Here is a 24049-nt window from a genome sequence, read left to right on the forward strand (position 1 = left end):
TGTAATAGTTGCGTGCAAAGACATGTTAGGTTATGGCTGGGTTCGGTGATCTCCAGGTTTGTCCAGCTAGGCGGTTGTGTGGTTGAGTTCTCAGTGCGGGGAACTACGACTCCCATGGTGCCCCGGTGCGCGGCATGGCGGGCTGGGGGCAGAACCAGGCAGCGGGGCGCGGTGAGGCGGCCAATGGGGAAGGACGGTTTGGCTTTGAAGGGAGCAGAGGCTGTGCTGCTGTTACGGCTCCCGCAGCTCAGGACCTGGTGCATGTGGCGGCGGGTTCGAACGGGCGGCGCCGGCGGAGCCTTCTTGGGTAGCTGCCGACGGGGCGCGGGGTCCCTTGCCCTGGCGTGAGGGAAGAGCCGGTGGAGGCGAGCTGAGGACGAACCGTCATTTCAGAGCACCGTAGCAAACGGCTTTTTCTCCCGCCTGGTGCTGCCCGGGGGGGATGGGGGTGGGTGGGTGGTACAGAGGGGTGTCCGCCTGCTTCCAGGCGGTGAGGAGTGTCCGCCACGCTCCTCGGCCCCTCCAGGCTTCCCTTCTCCACAGGGTGGTGGGACTCCCATGTAATACCAGTCCGCTACAATTGCTCTCGGGTGAAGAGCCGAAGGGGCCTGACTTGGCCTGTGGCGCCGCCGAGGTTGCCCTCGGGCGGGGGGCGCCGCTCGCCAGCCTCGGAGAGGGCCGCAATGGCGGGGGAGGGAAGGGAGCGAGCACACAGGTGGGGAGGGAAAAACTTAGCCTTTCCTGCTCGCATCGCCGGGCTGAGAGTCTCCGCTGTAAAGCATTGCTTAGCTCGTTTCGTATTGCTCCAGTGGAGGGCAGTTAAGAGCCCGATTCCCTCTAAAAGTTTGGGTTATAAATGGTGTTTGCGGCTGCACAGAAAGTGTGGTGGGTTAGCTAACGAATCGTGGAATCCCAGACAGGTTGGGATGGGAAGGTGTCTTTAAAGCTCATCCGGTCCAAACCCCCTGCCGTGAGCAGAGACATCTGCAACTAGAGCAGGCTGCTTGGGGCCCCAAACAGTCTGAGCTGGAATGGTTCCAGGGATGGGGCATCTCCCACGTTTCTGAGCAAACCGGCCCAGGATCTCGCCACCCTCAGTGTCAAAAATGTCTTCCTTCTCTCCAGTCTAAATCCTCTCTCTGATAGCTTAATGCCATGAAAACCTGTCAAGTTTCAGTTTAGTATCCAACCTAATGAATAAGTTCCTGATTTATTTTTCTTGTTGTTGTTAATTCAGGTTTCGAAGGGAGAAGCTGCCATGTCCCAGGATTGCAACGATGAGTGGGAGCTGTACAAAGAGAATGTGCAGCCCCTCCGTCAGGGGCGGGTCATGGCCACCCTTCAGGAAGCCCTGGCTCAGCAGGAGGCTTCTACCCACACTGCTCTTCAGCTCAAAAAACAGTAAGCAATGTTTTCACCCTTTCTCCTCATCTTCCTGCCTCCTTAGCAATTTTTCTGTGTGTATGTACCAATCTCATAGACATTAAAAAGAGCATAAGAAAGGTGTAGTAACTGATGTCAGTAAGTAACAAGGCCAGGTTGGATGGAGCCTTGAGCAGCCTGGTCTAGTGTGAGGTGTCCCTGCCCATGGCAGCGTGTTGGAACTAGATGACTTTTAAGATTCTTTCCAATTTAAACTATTCTATGATGATTCTGTGAGTCTATGGTGATGCTGTTCTCTAGGTAATTTAGGACTATTTGCTGTTTGGATTCTTTTGTTGTCAGTAGAAGCTCAATGTATTCCAACCTAGCCTATGTATTTCTTTAATATGCCTATAAAATCACAGAATCAATAAGGTTGGCTAAGACCTCAAAGGTCGTCAAGTCCTGCCTGTCACCCAAGGCCTCATGACAACTAAACCATGGCACCGAGTGCCACGTCCAGTCCCCTCTTGAGCACCTCCAGGGATGGTGACTCCACCACTTCCCTGGGCAGCCCATTCCAATGGCTAACAACTCTCTCTGTGAAGAACTTTCTCCTCACCTCCTGCCTAAACTTCCCCTGGCGCAGCTTGAGGGGGTGCGAGTGAGAGCCGAGGTCTTAGGTTGCAGCGTAGAAAAAAACATCTTCACGATTCTACATTCATATTTATTGGGTGGAGAATTAATATTTTAACCTCTTTTAGGGAATTTGAATCAGAAATCCGATTTTACTCTGGAGATGATCCCCTGGATGTCTGGGACCGGTAAGTTTCCTGTTATTTCAGAAGAAAGCGTGAAAGGTCTGATATGCTTGTAAAAGCTTGGGAAGAAACAATCTAATAAGGAAATGATTAAAAGGTGAATCCTATAAGGTGATTTTAAGACTATGTTGTTTCAATACTCAGCATTATTTATTTATTTTTTTTAACCTTTTTTTTTTGTTTGTTTTCTACTAAATCTCCTTGTGTCTTGTTGAGAACTGACTTCTGTGGACATATTCCACCTCCAGGTACATCAAGTGGACAGAGCAGACGTTCCCCCAGGGTGGAAAGGAGAGCAATCTTGCTGCAATCCTGGAAAGGGCAGTGAAAACCTTCTATGAGCAGCAGAGATACTACAAAGATCCTCGCTTTCTTAACCTCTGGCTCAAGTTTGTGAGTGTTTGGTGACTATGTCTTGGGTGCTGCATTTTCTCTGTGCTTGTCGTGTCATTCATGCAGAGAAGCTGATTATTGTAACAATAGAGTCCACAGGTTATGTAGCAATATTAGAAATAGCTCTCTGCAAACCTGTTGCCTGGTCTTCTCGTTTGCAGTGGGATCTTCAGGCCTTTTTTATAATCATGTACTCTGGACACCTACAAGCTCCCTATGTTTTGCTTTGGAAGAGCTTGTTGCAGTTAATGGAGCTTGGTTGTTAGTTCAAGGAGAAAAGTGATTTGAAGATGTGTTTTTAGGTGTTTGTGTGTCTCACCACTTATTTTTGGTTCTGACTGTCTTGAGTCTACATCCCATGCTTAATCAAGACTGAGGTGAGTCTGTTTTGGTCTTGCCCCATCTCTCCATTGTAGTTTTTGTTATTCTCTGCCTTAAAACATTGTGGTAGGTTGAGAGAGCGCTTAGCTGTCCCTCCTCCACAGAGTAAGAAACCACAACTAGCCCAGTCGAAAGAGCAAGGTACATATTTACAAGCATATATGGAAAGCAGGTTATATATGACACAATATATACAGGTATTTACAATATATACACAGAAATACACAGCAAAGACAAATAACACAACAAAAATCCCTCCCCGAGGGAGGGATCCCCTCCTTGGAACCCCCTCTCTCCCCCCCTACCTCCCTTTTTCCCCAAAAAGGGGTTAGAGAGAGAGAAAGGCATGTTACTAAGGAAAAGAGTTGTTAGTAAGCTTCAAAAGCCCATGCAGGATTAGTGTTTGCTTATCTGAAGGCCATCTCCAGCAGTTCACAGAAGAAGCAGGCAGGGAGAACAAGCTGAAACTCCCCCCAAACCACACTGAGGAAAAAAAAAAAATTCCAACTGCTCTACAATCTAAATCTGAATTTTTGTTTATCAACCCATGAAATTCGTTTAGAATATCAGAATGTTTGGTTCTAGTACCGAAAACATTAGCCAGTGTGTTCCAGCAGTGTTTGTTCTTAAAGGCACAGCCTCAAACGACCACAAACATCATCTTTCCAGGTTTACCTTCCTGATCTGATTTACCAATTCTAAACCTGAAAATTTGGTTGTTTCAGGCAAACTGTTGTACTGAGCCCTTGGACGTGTACAGTTATCTACATAGCCAGGAGATTGGCACAACCCTGGCACTGCTCTACATCACCTGGGCAGAAGTACTTGAGGCTAGAGGAAGTTTTAAGAAGGCAGATCTGATATTGCAGGAAGGTCTTCAGCGCAAGGCTGAGCCTTTGGACAGACTCCAGTCCCATCACAGGTAAGCTTCCAGCAAGAGGGCAGGACTTGGAGTAGTCTTGTGTGCTTCAGTGGGTGCCTGGTACAGTGGAGTTTATTTTTAACTTCTCCAATGCCTTCCTTAGGCAGTTTCAGACCCGTGTTTCTCGTCAGACGCTGCTGGGGCTTGAGGAAACTCCTGATGATAAGGACACAGATCTTTTGGAAGCTGCAGAACCCCAGAGAAGCTCCTTGGCAGATTTGAAAGGCAGGGGCAAGAAAAAAGTGAAAGCCCCAGTTAGTCGTGTAGGAGATGCACTGAAACGTACGTTGAGCTGTTGACACCACACCGTATTACTGGAGGAGTTGCATCTTTCTGTTGTGCAGTTTGTACTTGAGTGTGATAATTAAAAGTTAATTTGCATAAATCCTTCTGCTTACAGCCGTGAGTCAAACCAGAAGCACCCAGGCTCTAACTTCTCAGCAGCCTTCAAGTAATCCTGGTTTTGCTGTGTTTGATGAAAATTCAGCTTCTGGACCTGAGATTCCTGTGATTACACCACAGCCCTGGGCAGCACCTCCAGTTCCCAGGGCCAAGGAGAATGAACTAAGTGCAGGACCATGGAACTCTGGCAGGGTAAGGAGCCCTAAACTGTGCTGGCAAGGAGAGGAAGGTGTATGGAAGCTGGTAACTTCTGAAACAAAAGTCCTACCTGTTCTTCTAGCCTGGCTTCTGCCTGAAGTCCCTGGCTATGCTTAACCCAGTCATGTTTAGCAAGTTGATTGTGCTTGAATAACTTCAAAAACCTTTCTAGAGTGTGGGGATCAGAGGAACTGAAAACCCACTGTATCAATGGTATATTGATCCTGACAGGGTAGGGAAGCTTGACAGTATGTGAAGAAAGCATGGCCGAAAGTAGGGTGGAGTGGTGTAGACTCTATGTTGAAGGAATGAGAACCAACAGCATTGCTACAGGTATTTCTGCTGTTAGAAATGATCTCTGATAATAACTGAAGAGAATGAGTCCTGTGAGATTTATTTACTTCAGGTCCTTAAATAACCCCCAGTGTTCTTCTGTTTTTTGTGGATTAGAGAGGGAGAATAGAAAGTAATCAGGAGATAAAAATATTTTAGGCTTCTCAGTATGGAAGTTATGAGTGAAGAATAGAAACACAAACTAGGGTGAGGGAAGGAAATAGACTAAAATTCATAGTAACTCCAGGAAGAATTACTGCCAGATGAAAGGCAATTTGATTAAGAGAACAGAGAAGTCCTTCCTGTGGGCTGCTAAATAACGTTCATTCTGTTGCCCAAATGCTTCTGGTTTTTTTGTTTGTTGTGTTTTTTTAATGTCTATCCTTAGAGTTCTCTCTGTTCCCACTTTTCATGAAAATTTCTTAGATTTAATTAAGAAAGACAGAAGCTGCAAGTAAGAGTGGAGGATGTTTAATTCACCCTCATTGGGGCATGGTGCTTGTTTTGGTGTGTCTTTCAGTGAAAGAATAACCTTTTGTGAAGTATGAGGTATTAAAAGCTGCACAGTAAGGATGCCAAAGGAAAATATTTGGAAAATGATAGAAAAGTTTGGTGTGAAGAATCCCTGCCATGTCACTACTTCTGCTGAAGAGTCATGGGGAGTTTCAAGTAGGCAAACAGAAGTGGTGTGTTGCTAGACTAAATTCCTTCAGTCTTCAGCAGTGGACCACTCAAGCAGTTTAGAATCGTTTGGGGTTGAAAATACCTCCAAGATGGAGTTCAACCTGAAGCCACCATGGCCCCAGGTGCCATGTCCTCACATTCCTTGAGCGCCTCCAGGGGTGATGACTGCACCACCTCCATGGGGCAGCCTGTTCCAATGCTTTATGTATCAGAACAGAATTAATGTTGAAGTCCATGATGTTTAGCATTTTAAAATAACAAACTACCAAACTGGGGAAAGTGGGATATGGAGGAATGTAGAGTCTGGAGATGAATGTTTCAGCTATTGACTGACCTTTCCTTCCCCAGCGTCCTCGCAGTGGGGCAAGGTCTGCTGTTGAAGTGCCCTACCAGCAGCCCAATTTCACCTTGTATGTGGATGAGTCAGCTCAGCAGCAAATCATGTGAGTCTTCTCTCCAGTTTGAAATGGGGATGGCATGTGGAGTTATCAAAGCTACTTCATCAATTCTGACTCCTGCAGCTAAGGCTCTAAGATCTCCAAGAACTTAAGACTGGCAACTTGGAAGCTCTTAGTGCTTTAGCTTGAGGTGGAGGCTTCAGTGCAGGATGTGTAAGGACGTGGGAAGTATTTGACTTGCTGCTCATTATGTGAGACCCTAGATCATATTTATAAATGGTAATTCATGGACTAGCTTAGCTCAACATGTTTCCACAAATACAGTTACCTCTCAGGATGCTGTTTGCTAAGAAAACAGCCCTGAACTGAGGCTCACTGCTGTTTTCCTCTGTTGGGAACTCTCTGCTTTTTCTAGCTGGAGCTCTATTCTGAGCCAAGCTATCCAAGTTTCCATGCCAACAGCATTGCTGAGGTTATGAAGCACTGTGCTGCTTTACCTGAAATGACCTCCCTGCTCATGCAGTGCTCCCTGAAATGTTCAGTCCCAGGAGGTGGAGTCATTCTGCTTTCTTGGAGCAGAGGAAAGTGCTTCATTCTTCAGTACTGCTGAACTTTCTTCCTCTGTAGTTAATGATGCCCATAGATACATCAGGTCTTTCTAAGAAGGGAGTAGAGAAGAATATTTGATAATACAGATGGCTTCCTTGGCTCTGAATTACCTCTAAGTGGGACTACAAAGATGCTGAGGGACCTAGAGCATCTCTGTGAGGAGGAAAGGCTGAGAGACTTGGGGCTGTTTAGCCTGGAAAAGAGCAGCCTAAGAGAGGATATTATCAGTGCTCAGCAACAGCTAAAGGGCCTGTGAGGGGCAAGAGGATGCCCCTTGCCAGTAGCGCCTGGTGATGGGACAAGGGGCAAGAGGCACAAGCTGGAACCCAGGAGGTTCCACCTGAGGATGAGGTGAAACTTTGCTGTGAGGCTGCTCAGTGGAGCTGAAGTAAAGACACCCTGCTCCAGAATGCACAGCAACTTTAGAATAACATAATTTTATTTGCTCTTGACTGCACCTTATCAACACTTGGGCTTGGATTTGGTTGGGGGTTTTGATTCAGAGTTGCAGCTTTTCTTTTTTGGGTTTTCTATCAATGCAACAAAATGTCTTCATTCTGCAGCTAGGTTCTGAAAAGAGCTGTTTTCTCTCCTGTGCTTTTTCTGTCTTACAGCACACACAATCAGTTTTAACACCTGCCTGTTTTTTCCAGGACTCCTTGCAAAATTGAACCCAGCATAAACCATGTCTTGAGTGCTCGCAAACCTGAGAAAGAGGAGGACCCACTCCAGAGAGTGCAAAATCAGCAGCAGGACATTCAAGAAAAGAAAGAGGTGGTGATGTACTGTAAAGAGAGAGTTTATGCTGGGGTTGATGAATTCTCTTTTGAAGAGATCCGAGCTGAAATCTACAGAAAAAGAGCAAGACTGAAAGCTGAAGGTATGCTGCAAAATGGGATTCACAGATTGCACTGGGTTGGAAAGAACCCTCAAAGGTGATTTTGCCCACTCCCTGCTGTGAGCAGGGATACCAGCTATATCAGGGTGCCTCAGGTCACATCAAGTCTCATCTTCCTGATGACAGAAGAGAGATGGGTCCCTTCCAACCCAAACCATTCAATGATTCCATAAAGATCATCTAGTTCAAAGCCCCTGTCATGGACAGGAACACCTCTCACTAGACCAGGGTACTTAAGGCCCCATCCAGCCTGGTGTTGAACAGTTCAGGTGAGGGGACAACCTGCTTCAGTGTCTCACAAAATTATACTGATCCACCTCCAGCTGTCTGTTATTACAGCTGCTTTTCCTTTTGCACAGAAATAGTTATTGAGCAGCTCTAAGGTACAAAGTAACAAGTCTGACAGCTTTGTGTCAGCTGTGACACAGAGGGAGAAGACCAGAGGTTTTGGTCCCATTAAAAATAAATGTATGCTTCAGTGTCAGATTGGATGTGAAATATGCCTTGTGTCTTACAAGCTTTTCTTCCTCAGAGGAGATGCAGGCCATAGCTCAGAAGAAGGAGGAATTACAAAGGAAAATTGGGGAGATGGAGAAGAAATTAAAGAAAATAATCACTGAGTGGCAACCACTACCTGAACAGGTATTGTCCTCATTTTAACTGCTCATTCATGAATAGTTGTTTTAAATAAAAACACCAAGGGAGGAGCCATATCCAATGACTGGCTAACGTTTGTTAAACCTTTTTTTGTACTATTGTGCACAGACATCACTCAGTCAGTGAATGTTCACAGAAATATTTCTCCTCTTCTTCCCAACTTGTCCCCAAGCCATATCTGTTCACTGGAGGAATGTCAATCAAAAAACTCCAAGATTTGCAAGCTTTACTGTTCCTTTGCAAATATTAAGTTACCTTATGCTGAGGTATAAACTCTGTATATTTTTATTTTTTTTTTAAGGCAAGGTCAAATACTGAAGGGGCTCTTTTGTTAAAGCTCTCTTCATGTGTGGTTTCCTTTTACATAGAGAATTTGTAGTGCAAAAGGAGGCTAGAGAGGAAGCTGAAACTAGGGGAAGGGAAGGGTTGCAGAGCAGTGTGAGCTAACCCCAGCTAACTAAGCACCACATAGTATCTTACTCCCTGCTCAGTGGGATGGGGAGAGAATTGGAAGGGTGAAAGTGTAGACATCTCATGTTGAGGTAAGGATGGTTCAACAGGAAACAAAAAAGCTGTGCACACAAGCATATAGCAGTGCTTTATCAAGACTGTTTTGATCACAAATCCCAAATAGAGCACCACACCAGCTGCTGTGGAGAGAATTTAACTTCATTCTAGCCAAGACCAGTACACAAAGCCATAGCTGATTCATCTCAAGGTTTTCTAGGCAGTAGTATGCTCTCTTTTATAGACCAGATTGGTTTGTTTTCTTTCCTATGGGGCCCAGTCTTGAACAGGTCTGTCATTGCTAGGTAGTTTTCTTACAGGCTGCAAATAACTAGTAAGAAGTTAATTATTTTAAAGCTTTTCCCAACTTCATCTGCTGGGCTAATAAAATATGTGTTTTTCTCTCTTTCCACCTTCCCCATTTCCAAAATAGTGCCTTAGTAAATAGTTTCAATACTGACATGTACCAAATTCACACCACTTTGTAAGCTGGGTAACTGTGTGGAAGTTAAACGTGGTTGCAAAAAGAATGGACCTTTTTCATGAAAGTAGATTAAGTACAAATCAAAATGGCTAAAGATGAGTATTAATCCATCAGGGCTTTAACCATCTACTCAGGGGTATCAGAATGTTCTTCGAATGGGGTATTAGAATGTTCTTGTTGCATGGGGTGTGATTTCATCACTGTAGAACCAAACTGGGTTTTTGTTCCTACAGGCAGCAGCACTGCTAACGGGAGTTTTTACACTGCCTTTGGAACTGCAAAGAGTTACTCCTTCCAATACAACAGAAGTTGAGGACAAACAGTCCCAGATGAAAAGGTAATGCAGGACTTTTAAAATTTATTTTAGAAGCAATAAGAGCTTGTGAGGATTATTTATGCATTACTACTACTCTTAAGTCTGTAACCAGGATCTGTAATCTGCCTTCCTGTAGTTACAATTGTTTGTCTGAGGGATTACAGCCCCTTGCATATCACCTTGGCTTGCTGTGTTTGGAACATTGACTTAGGTTTTGTGAGGGTGTGTAAAGTATAAAACCCAGGTTTGTGTCTTTTTCACAGTGAAGTCCAGGTCTTTGAAGATATTCAGCTACATAAAACATCTTCTGAGGGTAAGTGTTTCCATTTTTTTATCTTTAGGAGAAGGCTGTGTTAGAGGGCAGTATTATTCTGTATCAGTACCAGGACTGCAACAAACTAACACCAAAATTTATGTGGGTTGGAGGGATGAGAATGTGCTAGTGGTGCCTTTAACCATATGCAGCAAATGACTGAGCCTCCGAAGAGCTGCCACTGTTTGAAAGGACTTTCAAGCAGAAGAGCTTTTTTCTTCTAATGGCTGACAAGCTCTCTTCATGCTTTCATTGAAGCAGTCTTGATAAAATCTATACATGTCCCATGTTAATGTTAAGGTAGAAACTGTCTTAAGTCCTGTTTTCTGAGAGGATTTGGTAGGGGAACCCAATGGGAGATTACATGTTCAGTTTTGTTGTTGGGAAGAGCATGTGCTGAAGAAATTCTGACCTGAACTGACCACTGCTACTGTTGACAGAGGTTTGCCAGTCTCCTGATGAATACTCAGATGCACAAAGTGATAATGTGTTTTTAAACTCTGGGGAGGAACATCAAAATGAAGCTGGACTCGGGGAAAAAGGTACAGATTCTGCGTATTTTCTAAAAACACTTAAGTTAGCAAATGTTATATGGTGGTAAAAATTGTTGTTCTTTAAGGTGAGAAAGCTCATCTCAGTTCTGTAACTTTCTGTTAGCATAGTTCGTAAGACTGTGAATCAAATATTTTAAGTAGCATTGTTGTAGGAAGACTGTTGGTCTAATAGAACCTCTTGGTTTTTCTTTGTGGCTGTAGCTCTCTCTTACCCACCTGGTCCTGAGACGCCTTTTGCCGTATTTGATGAATGCTCCACTTTGGAAAATCAGAGTATAAGGTAGTTATTCAAGACTTAGTGATTACATACTGTAGTTTCCCCTCCCTCTAAAAAAATCTTTCTCTAGCAGCTGAAATACTGTTGTCATTTGTAAGGATGTAGGATGGGGTTTTGTTTTATATATAGTTGGTTTTGGTTTTTTATTTAATTGCTCTGTGAAGTCCATGAGGAGGTACTCTCGCAGAATCACCCAGAATGCATTGGGTTGGAAGGGATCCTCAAAGGTTATGTGGTCCATCAGCCTTACAGTCAGCAGGGATGTCTCCAACTAGAGCAGGTTTCTCAGGGCTCCAGCAAGTTTGACCTTCCTGATGTCTACCCTGCTCCAGTGTCAAACTGTTGCCCTTCATCCTATCACTACAAGCCCTCCTAAACTGTTCCTTCCCAGCCTTCCTGTAGATCACCTTCAGATACTGAAATGCAGCTCTAAGGTCTTGCCTGTTATTCCTCCTCAATCTGGAGCTGTTTAAGTTGCCATGTAAACTTTTTGCATTCTGGAGAGATATATATGCTGCAGTTTACTGGTAGCTCTTTAGCAGAAAGTGCTAGACTGAAGTTGTTAGTGGAGTTAGTTTGGAGAGGAATATGTTGAAGATGAGAAGCTGCTCTAATATAAATACTTAATGTAATGTGTGTTTATCTTAGTTGTTCTGCAGATCACACAAGGGGAAGTGCCCGGCACCCCCTCGCCGTTCGTAAACCTTCGGAATCTCGCACTGCAAAGGAAAACGTTCCACCAGAAGCCTGTGTAAGGAAAACTATTTACCCCTTAACAGCTTTCTTGCCAGGGGAAAAAACAGCAGAGAATGTTCTCAGTGAGGCTTGGCTTGACTCACATGATGTTTGATAAGCAAAGATTCTAAGTAGCTTTCTGCTGTGGAAATAATACCTGAATTGGGTGATGGTAAGATTTCACTGCAGATGTCATGGTTTTGTTAGGCTTTAAGGTGGGCAATAAAGAAATGGTAAGGAGTCTCCTAAATCAGCCACAGATGGGTGGCCAGGATTAGCTGCACTGAGAGTTTGAAGTCTGCATCCTGAAGAGTTGTGCTCATAATGCTGCCTCCTGGTTCCAAACATTTTCTTGCTGTTCAACCGAACAAGCACTTCAGCTTCTGTGTTCCACATCCGAAGTGCCCTACACTTGACTCCCTTAAACCCTCAGATCTTGTTTCCTAACCTTGTGTCTTTGTGGCAGCTCTGCAGATGTTTGGAAAACTTTTTAGTAGAGGTGGTAATTGCTGTTTTGCCAAAGGGCTTAGTTGCTGCATGCTGCCATAGACCTTTAGACTTCACAGGGTTAAGTGTTGTGCTGATTTTTGGTTCTGGAGGCAGTCTCAGTAACTGCATAGTTCTGCTTTAAGTGTTGTGTGTGTCTTCCATAGCCGACATTTTAGTAACCACTTGAATGATGTGGTCATAACTGAGCTGCAATGCACTTCTGGGGTGGTAGATGCTAAATGGCCTTTAACAGTTCATGGCAGCTCTGCAGCACTCTAGAAGGTAGCAAAGCTTTGACTTCCTACACGGAAAAGAAAAAATCTGCAGTTATATTGCAGCTAGAATTCAATTAGTCAGCTTGAACAATAGAAGTAGATTACAGGAAGACTGAGTGTCTGATTTATGTTGGAAGGTGCTAGAGTGGAAGAAAGAGAAATATTTAGCTTTTAAATAAAAGCAAATATGATGTAAAATCTACAGGCCTTTCACTCTCTTCTTACTTTTTTCAGGAAGAACTGAATGCAGTTGAATCTCTGACTGAAGATGCAGTAGTGACAGGCTCCTACAAGTACAAAAGCTTTTGTGCCAACCTGGAAGACACGTGTGACTTTGTTAGGGCTGCCCATCTGGCCTCGACGCCATTTCATGGGGTGGCAGCGCAGAGAATCCCAGCTCCTCTTTCGCAGAGCGACCTGAAGGAAGACAGCCCAGAATCTATAAGTGTGCCTCTGAGTCAGGTCACACCAGTTTGTGAGGCTCTCTGCATAAATAAGCTGAGGTAATGAACAGAAAAGCATCTTAAGTCCTTTTTCCTGACTTGTGTTGGCTGTGGGCTTACTATTCTGTTGCTGAAGGAACAATTTTCAGTATGTTCTGCTCTCTTCAGAAGGCAGCCCTTTCTGTAGCTTGCCTTGAACAGATTTAAATGTAATAGCAAGCCCACTTGGCTTTTCAGCAATACTGCTGCAGGACTCCATGCTTTTTCTACCCAGAATGAATGAACATTCTGTCTTTGTAGGCAGAGATTAAAAGTAGAATCATCAGTTGCTTTTATGCTTCCGTAGTTATTTTAGTACATAAAATGCATCTGATGATTATGGCTTAGATTTCTTCTATGGAGGAGAGAAATTGGATAGAAGAAAACTGACAACCTTCCTCCTGTTTCTTATCTTTGTCAATTAAAAAAAAACATCTGTTGCATGGGACTTTCTTAATTTAGAAGTGAGTTGGATTTGCTGGCTGTTGATATGTAAACATCTCTGCTGTGCTGAAGGTGTTTGCTTACTTGGCAAAACTATGCTGATTGTAGTTGGAAAGGAAAAACTAGAGTTATTTCCCACCCATCCCTCAAGTGCTTTAAAGCATGGTAGGTCTGAATTTTGGTCGTGAGGGGAGTTGGACATGATGATCTTTAGAGGTTCCCTTCAACCCCTAATGTTCTAGAGTTGCAAGATTCAGTGTGTTGTCTGTTGTAGCAGTCATTTGCTGGGAGTGAAGATAAAATTCATCTGTGGACTAAGATTCTGAGCATAAACAATTGTTGTAGCTAAGAGAAAGCACTGGTGTAACTATTGACTTCTCACAAAGGTGGGGAAGGACTTGTGTAACTTCAAGCAGTCTGGGAATGCCCACAGCCCTTTCGTAGTTTCTAGGCAGGCATTGTCTAGCCACTCTAGCTTCTGAAAGCCTGAATAGTTGATGACTTTATTTACAGCCCCATCATGGAAGCAAGCCTGGAAGATACTCACTCAACAGGTTCTTCTGTCTCCTCGGGATCCTCTCTTTCCTCTGTTACACAAACATCCACCATTAAATACCTGCCTATCTCTGAGAAACTGGAACTTGCCCAGAGCATGCCTGCTGATTCTGGAGGTATCAGTGAAAATATTACTGGTTAGTATTAAGCTTGAGTTTCACTCGCAACAAGTAATGTGCAGCTGTCAATAAACTGTGGTGCTTTTTATGTACTGCCTTGGTTTGTCTTCACCCTTCTGTCTATCTCCCACCACTTTGCTTTGTGGCTAAGCTTGAAGCAGTAATGAGGTGTACAGTGTATCCTGCTTGTCAGCATCTAAAAGGTCAGAGCATTGAGGTGACATTATTTTAGGTGTTAAAGCAGGGAGTATGTAGCGGTCATTCTGAAAGGAAACATTTTGGACTTGGTGGTGGTGAGAACTTGCTAAGACAAGTTTTTGTCTTGATATTTTTTTTTTTCTTTCCTTGCTTTAATCTGTGTGTTCTCCTGATTTGCTGATGAGTGCCACATTAAACAAGGAGAATATGCATTTGGACTCTAGTGAAAGTTGCAGAGGTATTTTCTGACAGAAGCACTTCTCTGGTTTTGGTTTAAAATTTACACTCTTAACTTTGCTGAAAAATATTGGGCTGCTGCACAGCAGGTTTCTTGTTCCAACTGAAAGAAAAATACTCCTACTTGAAATATTATTTTTTTTTCTAGCCAAAACCCTATGTTTCTTTCTGTTATAAAGATTTATGTTACAGTTAGAACAGGAATGCTCACAAAAAAATTAGAATTAGTTTTGTGTTGATGGCTTTCAAGGTGTTTAACCTGCTTTAACTCCATTGCATTTGGTTTATGATCTCTTAATTAGAATTGTGTCCCTGAAACTTCTCAGTGCATCTGGTTGAGAGAAGAATCTTTCTGTGTCTGCAGACTGTTTTATGATGAAGCACACTCAGGACCTGGAATGAAAACAGAATTAGAAGGGTGTTGACACCCAAAATATTTTGAATGGGTCTTACACTTACTTTTTTTACCATAGGCACTAGTCTTTGAGCAAGATGAAGAGTCTTTGCAGATTCTTTTCAGAAAAAAGGTGTTTAGTTCAGATGCTTTAATGGTTCCTTTTTCAACCTCTGATCATTCCTGTTCATTTTTTCCTTTGCATTTTGCACATCTGCCTTGAACTGCATTTCCCAGCCTGGGTGTAGTAATTCCGGTGAGGACTTAATGCTGCATAGAACAGAATACTTCAGCTGTCTGTCAGTTTATTCCTGTAAAATATGCCACTGAATTTCAGTAAAATATTGGAACACATATTTTAACCTTCAACTTCCAACATTTCCTGGGTCTGCTTTCACAGAATGACTTCTGAAAAGCACTACAGTCAGAAATTACTTCAAATGGAGTGTTACAGTAGGTAATGATGTGTTGATTCTTACCTTTGCACTGTCAAAGCTTAAAATGTTGTCATACAGTTACTAGTAAAAAGTTTAAAAGGATTACTAGTCATAGTCTTTGGGAGAGGAGTTCAGTAGAAGCCATCCAGTTCTGATGTATTTTACTCTGCTTCGTCATTTCAGATTGACACTTTTCAGGCTACTTTCCTTTTGTGCAGATGAACTCAGCTATTGAATTATTTTCTCTGCCCTGTTATGCAGGAAAATAAACTCCAGACCTCCACATAACTATCTCATGTGTCTTCCAGGATATAAAATCCATTGAATTCTTAATACTGCAGCAAGCAGCAGAGTTGGAGTCCAACTTTGTTTTTCCTTTTCTTAAATAAAACCTCTTCTGTATTCAAAGGAGTGAATTTCAGTAAAACCCTGAATTATTTTGTGTGTTTAAATAATCAAACTGATTGCTTACTCTGGACACAGGTTTGAAAAAAACCTTAATTTGCAAAGTAGGTTTGAGTTCTGCGGCTAATTCAGAGCTTTGTCTCTTGTGGAAGACAGGTGGTGCTACAGCAGAATCCAGACCTGGTGATGAGATGGTTTGTAAGGTAGCTTCTGAAGTGTTATATTCACATCACAACACAAAACTATTGCAAAGAGGTTAATTGACCTGCAGAAGGGTGATAAAGTAAATCATGCTGCAGATAGAAAGCTTCCAACATCCATCTTACTGTGACAGACAGAATCCTAGAATCATTTTGGTTGGGAAAGACTGTTAAGATCATCTGATTGCAACCCTTAACCCAGCACTGCCAGGTCACCACTAAACCATGTCCCTCAGCACCACATCTTCAAGGCTTTGAAAGCCTCCAGAGACTTACCACATAGTTCTAGCTGCTCTGTTTCTTGTTCTAGGTGATGTAACTCAGTTCTTGTGGAGTGCTGAACAACGTATGAAGCTGTTAGATCCTCTGCCAGCACTGCTGGCTGCTGCTCCAAATTTTCATCTGAAGACTGGTGTTCTGCCTGCCATGGAGGTGAAGGATATTGAGCTTGGTAGGTGCACTAGAGACCCTACAGCCAGAGATCTGGCTTATGTTCTAATTGGTTTCAAATAGATTTCCTGTGCACCCTCACTGGTTTTATGTAGATGGGGAATGTCTTGAGCAACTTGGGTGTATTTCCCATGACAGCTCTCAAAAGAAACTTCCATAGAATCTCATAGTGCGTTGGGAGGGACCTTTAAAGATCATCTAGTTCCAAAGGTGGGGACACCTCCTCTGAAAGTAGGCTACTCAATGCCCCGTCCAACCTGGCTTTGAACACTTCCAGACTTGGAGCTTCCACAGCTGCTCTGGGCAGTCTGTTCCACTGCCTCACTGCCCTCATGGGGAAGAATTTCCTCCTAGTGTATAATCTAAAACCAGCTTTCTCCAGTTTGAAGCCATTGCCTCTCATTCTGTGACTCCATGCCTTTGTACAAATCCCCTCTCCAGCTGTCTTGTAAGCCCCTTTCAGGTACTGGAAGGCTGCTCTAAGGTCTCCCTGGAACCTTGTCTTCTCCAGGCTGAACAACCTCTTGTCATGTCCTCATGGATCAGAATTGCTCCAGCCCTCTGATCATCTTTGTGGCTTCCTCTGGCCCTGCTCTAACAGTTCCATGTCCTTCATAACAGGAAATGAGACTTACTGTGTCAAAAGGGAGTACTGGACCAGTGAAGAGTACAAGATGGTTTTTGCTGTTCCAGCTGATTCTTGCCTGCTGCTTACAAAGGGATTTGTCATAAAGGTAACACATTTGATAGTTGGTATACAATGTGTCAAGTAAAATCTAAGTTTGATTCTTAATCCCTGAATTCCCTGCATGAAATTTGCTTCTTCAAATCTTCTTTGTTGATACAGATTAAAAGTTTCTGCCTGTGGGAAATGTTGTCTTTGGTAAAGTTGGGAGGCAGAAAAAAGAGGATAAGACTGTGGAGATGAACAATTTTCCCTTTATCCCCAAAATAAATGTTCTCCTGCTGTACCTTTTTGTAGGTGTATTCTCAGCCCGTGCCTTGGGATTTTTATGTCACACTTGAGTTACAGAGGCGTCTGAATGCTGATTTTGACCAAAACTTCAGTGAGAACTGCAGCTGCTTCTTGTATCAGGATGGCTGTGCCCTTCTACACACTGGCATCAACTGCTTCACACTTGGGGTCAGTACTGAGAAACCCTGTAGGAGACGTGAGCTCCTGCATAGGTACCATTAGTGCTGGTTGTCATGGTGCTCACTGCTGAAAACAGCTTCACCTTGCAGACCAGATCCCCCGGGCTTTCTTTCTACCCAAATGAGAGCTGTCTATCCTAGCTGGTTTGTCATTCATAGATCATGTGCCTCTTGGAGACAAGCTTTAAATTTTTCACATTTTTATTCATGAGTGACAAATGACCTGAGCCAAGAACCACAGCAAGGTTTGCATCTAAATCTCTCGTTTAACTTGGCATCTTGCAGCGAGTTCCAGTTTGCTGTGGCAAGGTCATAGTACTGAGTATCTTGCTGAAGGATTTACATCCTAAATGAAGTCTTGCAAGTGCATTTTGAATTGTTGCATAAAATAGCAGACAAATTAAACAGCTATTTCAATCTTCAGTTCGATTTCCTCCTCCTGGGTAACAGTGTCTCCAAAGACCTCACAGTAGTTTGAGTTTTGGCTGGGATGATAATGGGCAAAATTTGATTATACTGAATTTAGAGTAGGACTGTTCTGTCTGTACAGATTGGGGGGGTGGGAAAGGGGTGGTATAAATAATTCACTAACCCAAGGTAGAATGGCATATAGATCCAAGTTTATTCCCTGTTTTCAGGATGTTATTCCTGTCCACAAGTCTCTCACGGAGGAAGTTATCCTGTTGGTTGTTCATGATCTTCTTCTTGTGGTAGAGAAACTCCACAAAGCAGAGATTGTCCATGGAGATCTCAGGCCAGAGGTGTTCTTTCTGGGAGACAGGTTGGTCTCTGAATGCATATGGGAGGGTGTGTAACACTGTTTAAAATGTACAGGAACTGTATCTGAGAGCATTGTGGGATTTGGAATTGACTTCCAGAGATCAAGTCTAACCCCGCTGCCAAAGCAGAATCAGCTAGTGCAGGTCACACAGGCATGCATCCAGATGGGTCTTGAAAGTCTTCAGAGAAGGAGACTCTATCTCCTCTTTGGTCCAGGGCTCCAGCACCCTTAAAGCAAAGGAGTTTCTCCTCATGTAAGGTGGAACTTCATGGATTCCAGTTTGTGCCCTTTGTCCTATCACAGGACACCACTGAAAAGAACCTGGTCCCTTGACACCCACCCTCCAGATAATTAAAACATTAATCAGATCCCCTTTCAGTCTTCTCTTCAAGCTGAACAGCCTCAGGTCTCTCAGCTTTTCCTTATCAGAGGGGTGTTGCAGTCTCTTCATCATCCTTGTAGTCTCTGTTGGACACTCTCTAGTACATCCCTGTCCCTCTTGAACTGGGGAGTCCGAAACTGGATACAGTACTCCAGGTGTGGTTTCCCTAGACCAGAGAGGGTGAGAACTTCTTTTGACCTGCTGGCCACACTCTTCTTCATGCCTCCCTGGATACTATTGGCCTTCTAGGCTACAAGGGCACATTGGTGTCCCATGGAGAACTTACTGTCCACCAGGACCCCAAGATTCTTCATGGAGCTGCTTTCCAGCAGGCCAACCCCATACTGTAACTTGTCATTTCCCCTCTTTAGCCAGGATACTGGTGTTGCAGTCCAGGGATGGTTTTTTAAAAACTCTTCTGAAACCAGTAAAAACCCTTTGGTTAGGAGTAAACCTTCCTTTGTTTCTACAGAAATTGAATATAGTGATGTAAAACACTAACCAAAGGGGTTTTGCTATTGCCAGTGGTCTCAGGTTTCTACTTTATCAGCATACTGGGCAGCAACTGGATATTGGCAAATAATTTGCCTTCTGGGTTTGCATATCTGAAACCCAAAGGGCAGGTGGGACTGGAATATCCAAACACTGTGAAACTGGTTGCTTAGCCTCCACTGCAGTCCAGCTCAGAACTTGATGCACAGATCTAGTTTTTCTTTAGGCTCTTTCCCATATTATGTTAACAAAGTCACACGGCCTTTGGAATGTGATCCATGAACTAAGCGTGGGAAGATGGGAACTTTGGAATGCTTGATGATTCAGATGTGATTCCATTAGAAGAAATTCACTGGGGCTGTTAATCTTCACTGGTAGATTAAAAATAGCTGTCTAAATTTATTTTGAGCCTACAGTCATCTCATGCACACCCCCAATAGTATACTGAGAATTTCTTTATAATTTGTGTAACTTATTCAATTGATTTATAGAGTACATAGATTGCATCCATGTACTACTGAAATTCTTGTCTTCACACCTCCCAGTGGTCTCTTGCAGTTTAGAGTGCACACTTCCTGGTTTGAAGGCTTGACAGACTTAGATGTCTCCTGCTGGATTTTTGTGCTGAATACAAACCAAACTAAACATTTCCCTGGAGGTGTTCAAAGCCAGGTTGGACAAGGCTTTTCACCAACCTGTTCTAGTGGAAGGTGTCCCTGCCCATGGCAGGGGGCTGGAACTAGATGCTCTTGAAGGTTGCTTCCAAGCCAAACCATTCTGTGATTCCATGACTAAACTGCTAAAATGTTTGGAGATGGTAGGTTTGTGTTTGTTTCCCAGATAGCAGAAACTGTCCTAGGCTAAGCCCATGGTATAAGTTACAAAATATGTTCTTAGCCCACAGGTATTCAAGAGCAGTAGTGAACAGTGATCTGCATGGCTTGGTAGTGCTCTGTCACCTGAGCAGGCACTCTTCACTGCCCCTTCATTTGGTCCTTCTAAATATATAGATCAGGAAAGGTGATGAAGCAAATGTTTTCTGAGGTCTTCAAGGAGAAGAAGTGGTATATATTACCTGTTCTCCCCTTCCAAGTGTTTCAGGGAGCTGTGAGAAATGCCAAACCAGGGTCATCCTCAACCTTTTAGTGTTTCCCATTGCTTACTCTGGAGATATCAGTATCACCAAATCACAGACTGGTTTGGGCTGGATGGAACCTGTAAAGATCACTAGTCCAACCCACCTGCCATGGGCGGGGACACCTCCCACTAGAGAGGTTGCTCAAGGCCCCATCCAACGTGGCCTTGAATGCTTCAAGGAGGGGGCATCCACAACCTCCCTGGGTAACCTGTTCCAGTGTCTCACCATCCCCATTGTGAAGAATTTTTTCCTCTAAGCTTCAGACTGCCAGCTTGTTCCCCACCTGGGAGTGGTATTTCCAGGAGTAGTTCTGAAGCTGACCATCAGAGGGGAGCATCGACACAGCAAAGACTCTTCTTGCTTTACATGTCAGTTTTAAAAACAAAAATTTGTTGGTTTGTCTTATGCTTCTTTTGCTTCCTCTGTTTTCACAGGGTCTGTGATCCCTTTGGTAGTAATATCTCAAAAGCTCTGAAGATAGTGGATTTCTCTCACAGCCTGGATTTGAGATTGCAGTCTCGCGTAAGTTTGCCAAACAGCTTTCCCATAGCTCAGACCCCTCATGGACAGCAGCTTCTGGCAGAGAGTTCTCCTCCATATCAGGTGAGTCTCAGGGCATCTTAGGTTTTGTCTTCCTTATCTCTTTTCTCAATTACTTTTTTTCTCAAGTTGTATCTTGCAAAATGTGGAAGTTCCTGGTAGATCAACAACAAAAAGTTGTCTTCTGATTAACTCTTTGGTATGAAATGAAGCTGAGTGCCCATGCTTATTTAGGAAACCATATTTCATAAGGAACCCCGAGTAAAACCACAACTGTTTACTTTTTGAAGCCTTCTTGCTTAGCAGGATTCTGGAAGATCCTGCTCAAAAATCAATTTGGACTTCAATATGTCAAAATACCAATAGAAAGCTGCAGTGCATTGCAGAAAGTGGTAGAAGCTGAACTTTCTTTGTTGTGATTGCAGGTTGACCTGGTTGGCATTGCAGATATAATCCATTTGCTGTTGTTTGGGGATCACATCCAGGTTTATCAAGAGAATTCTCTCTGGAAAATCAGCCAAAATACATCCAAGTAAGTCCTTTTGCAGAGAGGAGGCAGCTCAGGGAGAACAGACTTGTCACTCCACTTTCTTTAGAGTGGTGCCATCTTCAAAGCTTAGAACACTGAACTTGGTGCTGTTGTTGCTTAACAAAAGAGTTCTGTGAGGACTATATTTTGAAGCTACCTAGACTTGTTGCTATGTAGAAGTCAATTTTAAGCTTGAATATGAGCCCAAGTCCACTTCAGATGACTTGGCCTCTTTTTCCTTCCAGATCAGACTGCTTTAGCCTCTCTTGTCACTTGATAGACTAAGCTAGAAGTTTGTGAGTGGGTAATGAGGAGCGGGGAATGGCATATGGTTATTCAGGTTTTCTGCTATTTTTGCTTTTTAGTCTATACTGGAGGGCTAAGATACTGATGCTAGGGGGTCTGTCTCTAAGACTTGCAGGCACAGTGTACATGACATAGGAATTTAAAACGAACATTTAAGATGCATTATGCAAGCAGCTTCTTTTTGGAAGCTGCTGTTTGTCCTCGGGCATCAATTTCTTCTACTCTTTCAGCCACACGCTTTGGCTACAAGACTGTGTTCATCTGCCCTTTGTTTGGTCTTAGACCAAACACTTGTTCCTTTTGCCAGTCACATCCTGCAGTATTTTCTGCCTTAGATTTCCATAAGAATTTTCCAGAACTTTCTGCTCCTGACAAAGAACTTGACAGCTGCATTCAGGATCCTGCTATGCTGGCTGCCCTTGCTCTGTGGATATACTTCTAGAAGAACCATTGCTCAAGGAAACCTGCTACCACTCAGGAATTGTTCAGTTCCCTAGCAACATGCAGTGCTTATACTTCCTAGTTTATTGTATGCAGCCTTTGAAAAAAAAATCTCATCTTCTGAAGCTGTGTACAGGGAAAAGCACTTTTTCTTTATTGGACATATCTATTTTTCTGCTCCATAGAGAATCACAGAATACTTAGGTTTGGAAAAGACTGTTAAGATCAAGTCCAACCATTAACCTAGCACTGCCAGGTCACCACTGAACCACTGAGGGACACCTCAGCACCACGGCTTTGAAGCCCCTTTTGGGATGGGGACTCCACTACTGCCCTGGGCAGTGTGGTCAAGGGCTTGACAATCTCAAGGGGAAGAAATTGTACCTCATGTCCAACCTACACCTCCCCTGGGGCAAGTTGAGGCCATTTACTCTTGTTCTATTGCTTCTTCCTTGGGAGAAGAGTCCTACCCCCACTTCACTCCATCCTCCTTGCAGGGAGCTGTAGAGAGCCAGAAGGTTTCCCTTCAGCCTCCTTTTATTGATGCTGAACAGCTCCAGTTCTCTCAGCTGCTCCTCTCCAGACCCTTCAGCAGCTTTGTTGCTCTTTTCTGGACCTACTCCAGCCCTTCCATGTCCTCCTTAGAGTGAGAGGCCCAAAACCAAATCCAGGATTTGAGGTGTGGCTTCAGTGCCCAGAACAAGGAAATCATCTTGGGAAAGCTTTTTGAAAAGTACTATGAAAAAAACCAGACAACTATTAAACAAATTTCAAGGCAGTAGAACAACTGGTAGAGCCACTAATTTTACTACCAGTTCAGCAAAATATTGAAGTAATGGGGAAAGCACAAAATTCCTTTAAGGCCAATGGCAGTCAGTAAAACAGAAACCACTTGAAAGGTGACAGAATAAATGCAAAACACTGAGGTCAGTGTTGTGGTCAAGACTTCTGGCAAGGCAGAGGGTGAATTCAGGTTTCTCTTTTCACCTTTGAGCATTACTATAAGGCTGACTACCAGCTTTTCAGGGAAGGGAGTTTCAGCAAGTTAACTGTTAGTGGAGAATGGATTTGGAGATTATTCTGTTCCAGGAGGGGTTTTAGTTTTCTTGTTTTCACTGTTTTAGGAAAACTCATCTCTGCAGGTTTATTGTCACTCATAACTCATTAGACACCCTTACCAAGGTGTAGCCTCCTTTTGTTGTGTCTGTGTTTAAGTCCATGAAGGAAATGCCCCAATTCTTGCATAATTTTTTTTATTAGTTAGACTCTGTATGACCTCACCATTGTAGAAAATACAAGAGTTCCTATTAGTGTAATAGCACAGGGCAGATTCGTTCTGAGGCTGTGCCTGCTGCTGTTGTGTGAGTCACTCTCAGAAAGCAGAGGCAGATAATTTGTTCCAAGCCAGTGTGACTCCTGACTTGAAGGAGAAAAGTGCTTCAGTAGTCAGCAGCTGCCTGTTCCATGGACTTCAGTGCAAGGCTGAAGAACAAAGGGTTAGCTCTGACAGAAGTTTTCTGAGTCTTAATGAGTCACTTAACCTTTTTATTCATGTTGTGTGGGTATATCTGTGAGAGGGGGGATTTGCTACTATTAATCGTCTTTGAAATGTTACCTGGATGAGAACTTTGCAGTTGGAAGGCAGGGAGAAAGTAAAACTGGCTGTATACCACTCTTGCATTCTTTTTTTTTCTCTTGCAACTTTCCTTTAATATTGACCTGTGAACTTAGCTTGCAAATGAGGGAATAAAGTTTAGCTCTACCCCTTCCTCATGAATCTGCCAACGCTGATTCAAAGAATGCTCTTGGATATCTCCTTTAATTTGAAAGCACTGTGGCTTGCGGTCAGGTACACTAGAACAGGTAACTAAAAATTGTGGTGTTGACAGAGCTGTGAAACAGCCTCTCTAGTTACAGCTCAGAAGAGAAAGGGGTCCACAGGTCTAAACTTAACACATTCACATGATGGGAGTGAAATTTATTTCAGGCTTAGTTTTCCCCAGGTATTTAGTACTGAATAGAAATGGAAACCTCACACACAGTTTGACTAAGCACTGCTCTCTCTGTTTTAGGGCTCTTGACAATGATTTCTGGAGTAAACTTCTGGGGAGAATTCTGAATGCAGATGGTAAGTCCACAGTGCCTCTGCTGAAGGAACTAAGAGAGGAAATAAGTGACATGTTTGACAGCTCCTATGAAGAACGTCTTATTTACTCCTTAATGTCACTGGGACAAACTCTGCTCGTGGAGGACTTCCTGTGATTTGTTGGACACATACATGTTTGTATTATGGAAAGGAATTTGTTAACTACTTATTTTTATCAAATAAGCATAGAAACTGATTGTTGTTGTTCTT

The 24049-nt window shown here is 43.4% G+C and overlaps 1 protein-coding gene across 1 annotated transcript; it reads left to right on the plus strand.

Annotated features, from left to right (window-relative positions):
* The first annotated feature begins 1247 nt into the window (after positions 1-1247).
* Positions 1248-23955, plus strand: BUB1B (BUB1 mitotic checkpoint serine/threonine kinase B). Its single transcript, XM_054172021.1, has 22 exons — positions 1248-1401; positions 2127-2186; positions 2432-2576; positions 3683-3879; positions 3983-4161; positions 4280-4473; positions 5845-5939; positions 7157-7383; positions 7934-8043; positions 9283-9386; positions 9629-9678; positions 10434-10512; positions 11158-11260; positions 12243-12511; positions 13448-13626; positions 15790-15930; positions 16551-16663; positions 16912-17073; positions 17723-17865; positions 20312-20480; positions 20843-20949; positions 23766-23955. The coding sequence occupies exons 1-22, from the start codon at positions 1259-1261 to the stop codon at positions 23953-23955; spliced, it is 3159 nt and encodes a 1052-aa protein (XP_054027996.1). The 5' UTR covers positions 1248-1258.
* Positions 23956-24049: the final 94 nt, after the last annotated feature.

Source organism: Dryobates pubescens, chromosome 22 (genome assembly GCF_014839835.1).
Source record: "Dryobates pubescens isolate bDryPub1 chromosome 22, bDryPub1.pri, whole genome shotgun sequence".
NCBI lineage: Eukaryota > Metazoa > Chordata > Aves > Piciformes > Picidae > Dryobates > Dryobates pubescens.

Excerpts from the sequence above, each read along its gene's own strand:
- BUB1B (XM_054172021.1), top strand. The coding sequence starts at position 1,259 with ATGTCCCAGGATTGCAACGATGAGTGGGAGCTGTACAAAGAGAATGTG. Across the intron at positions 9,679-10,433 it reads ACATAAAACATCTTCTGAGG|CTCTCTCTTACCCACCTGGT; the intron begins GTAAGTGTTTCC and ends TTGTGGCTGTAG. Across the intron at positions 15,931-16,550 it reads GGTGAAGGATATTGAGCTTG|GAAATGAGACTTACTGTGTC; the intron begins GTAGGTGCACTA and ends CCTTCATAACAG.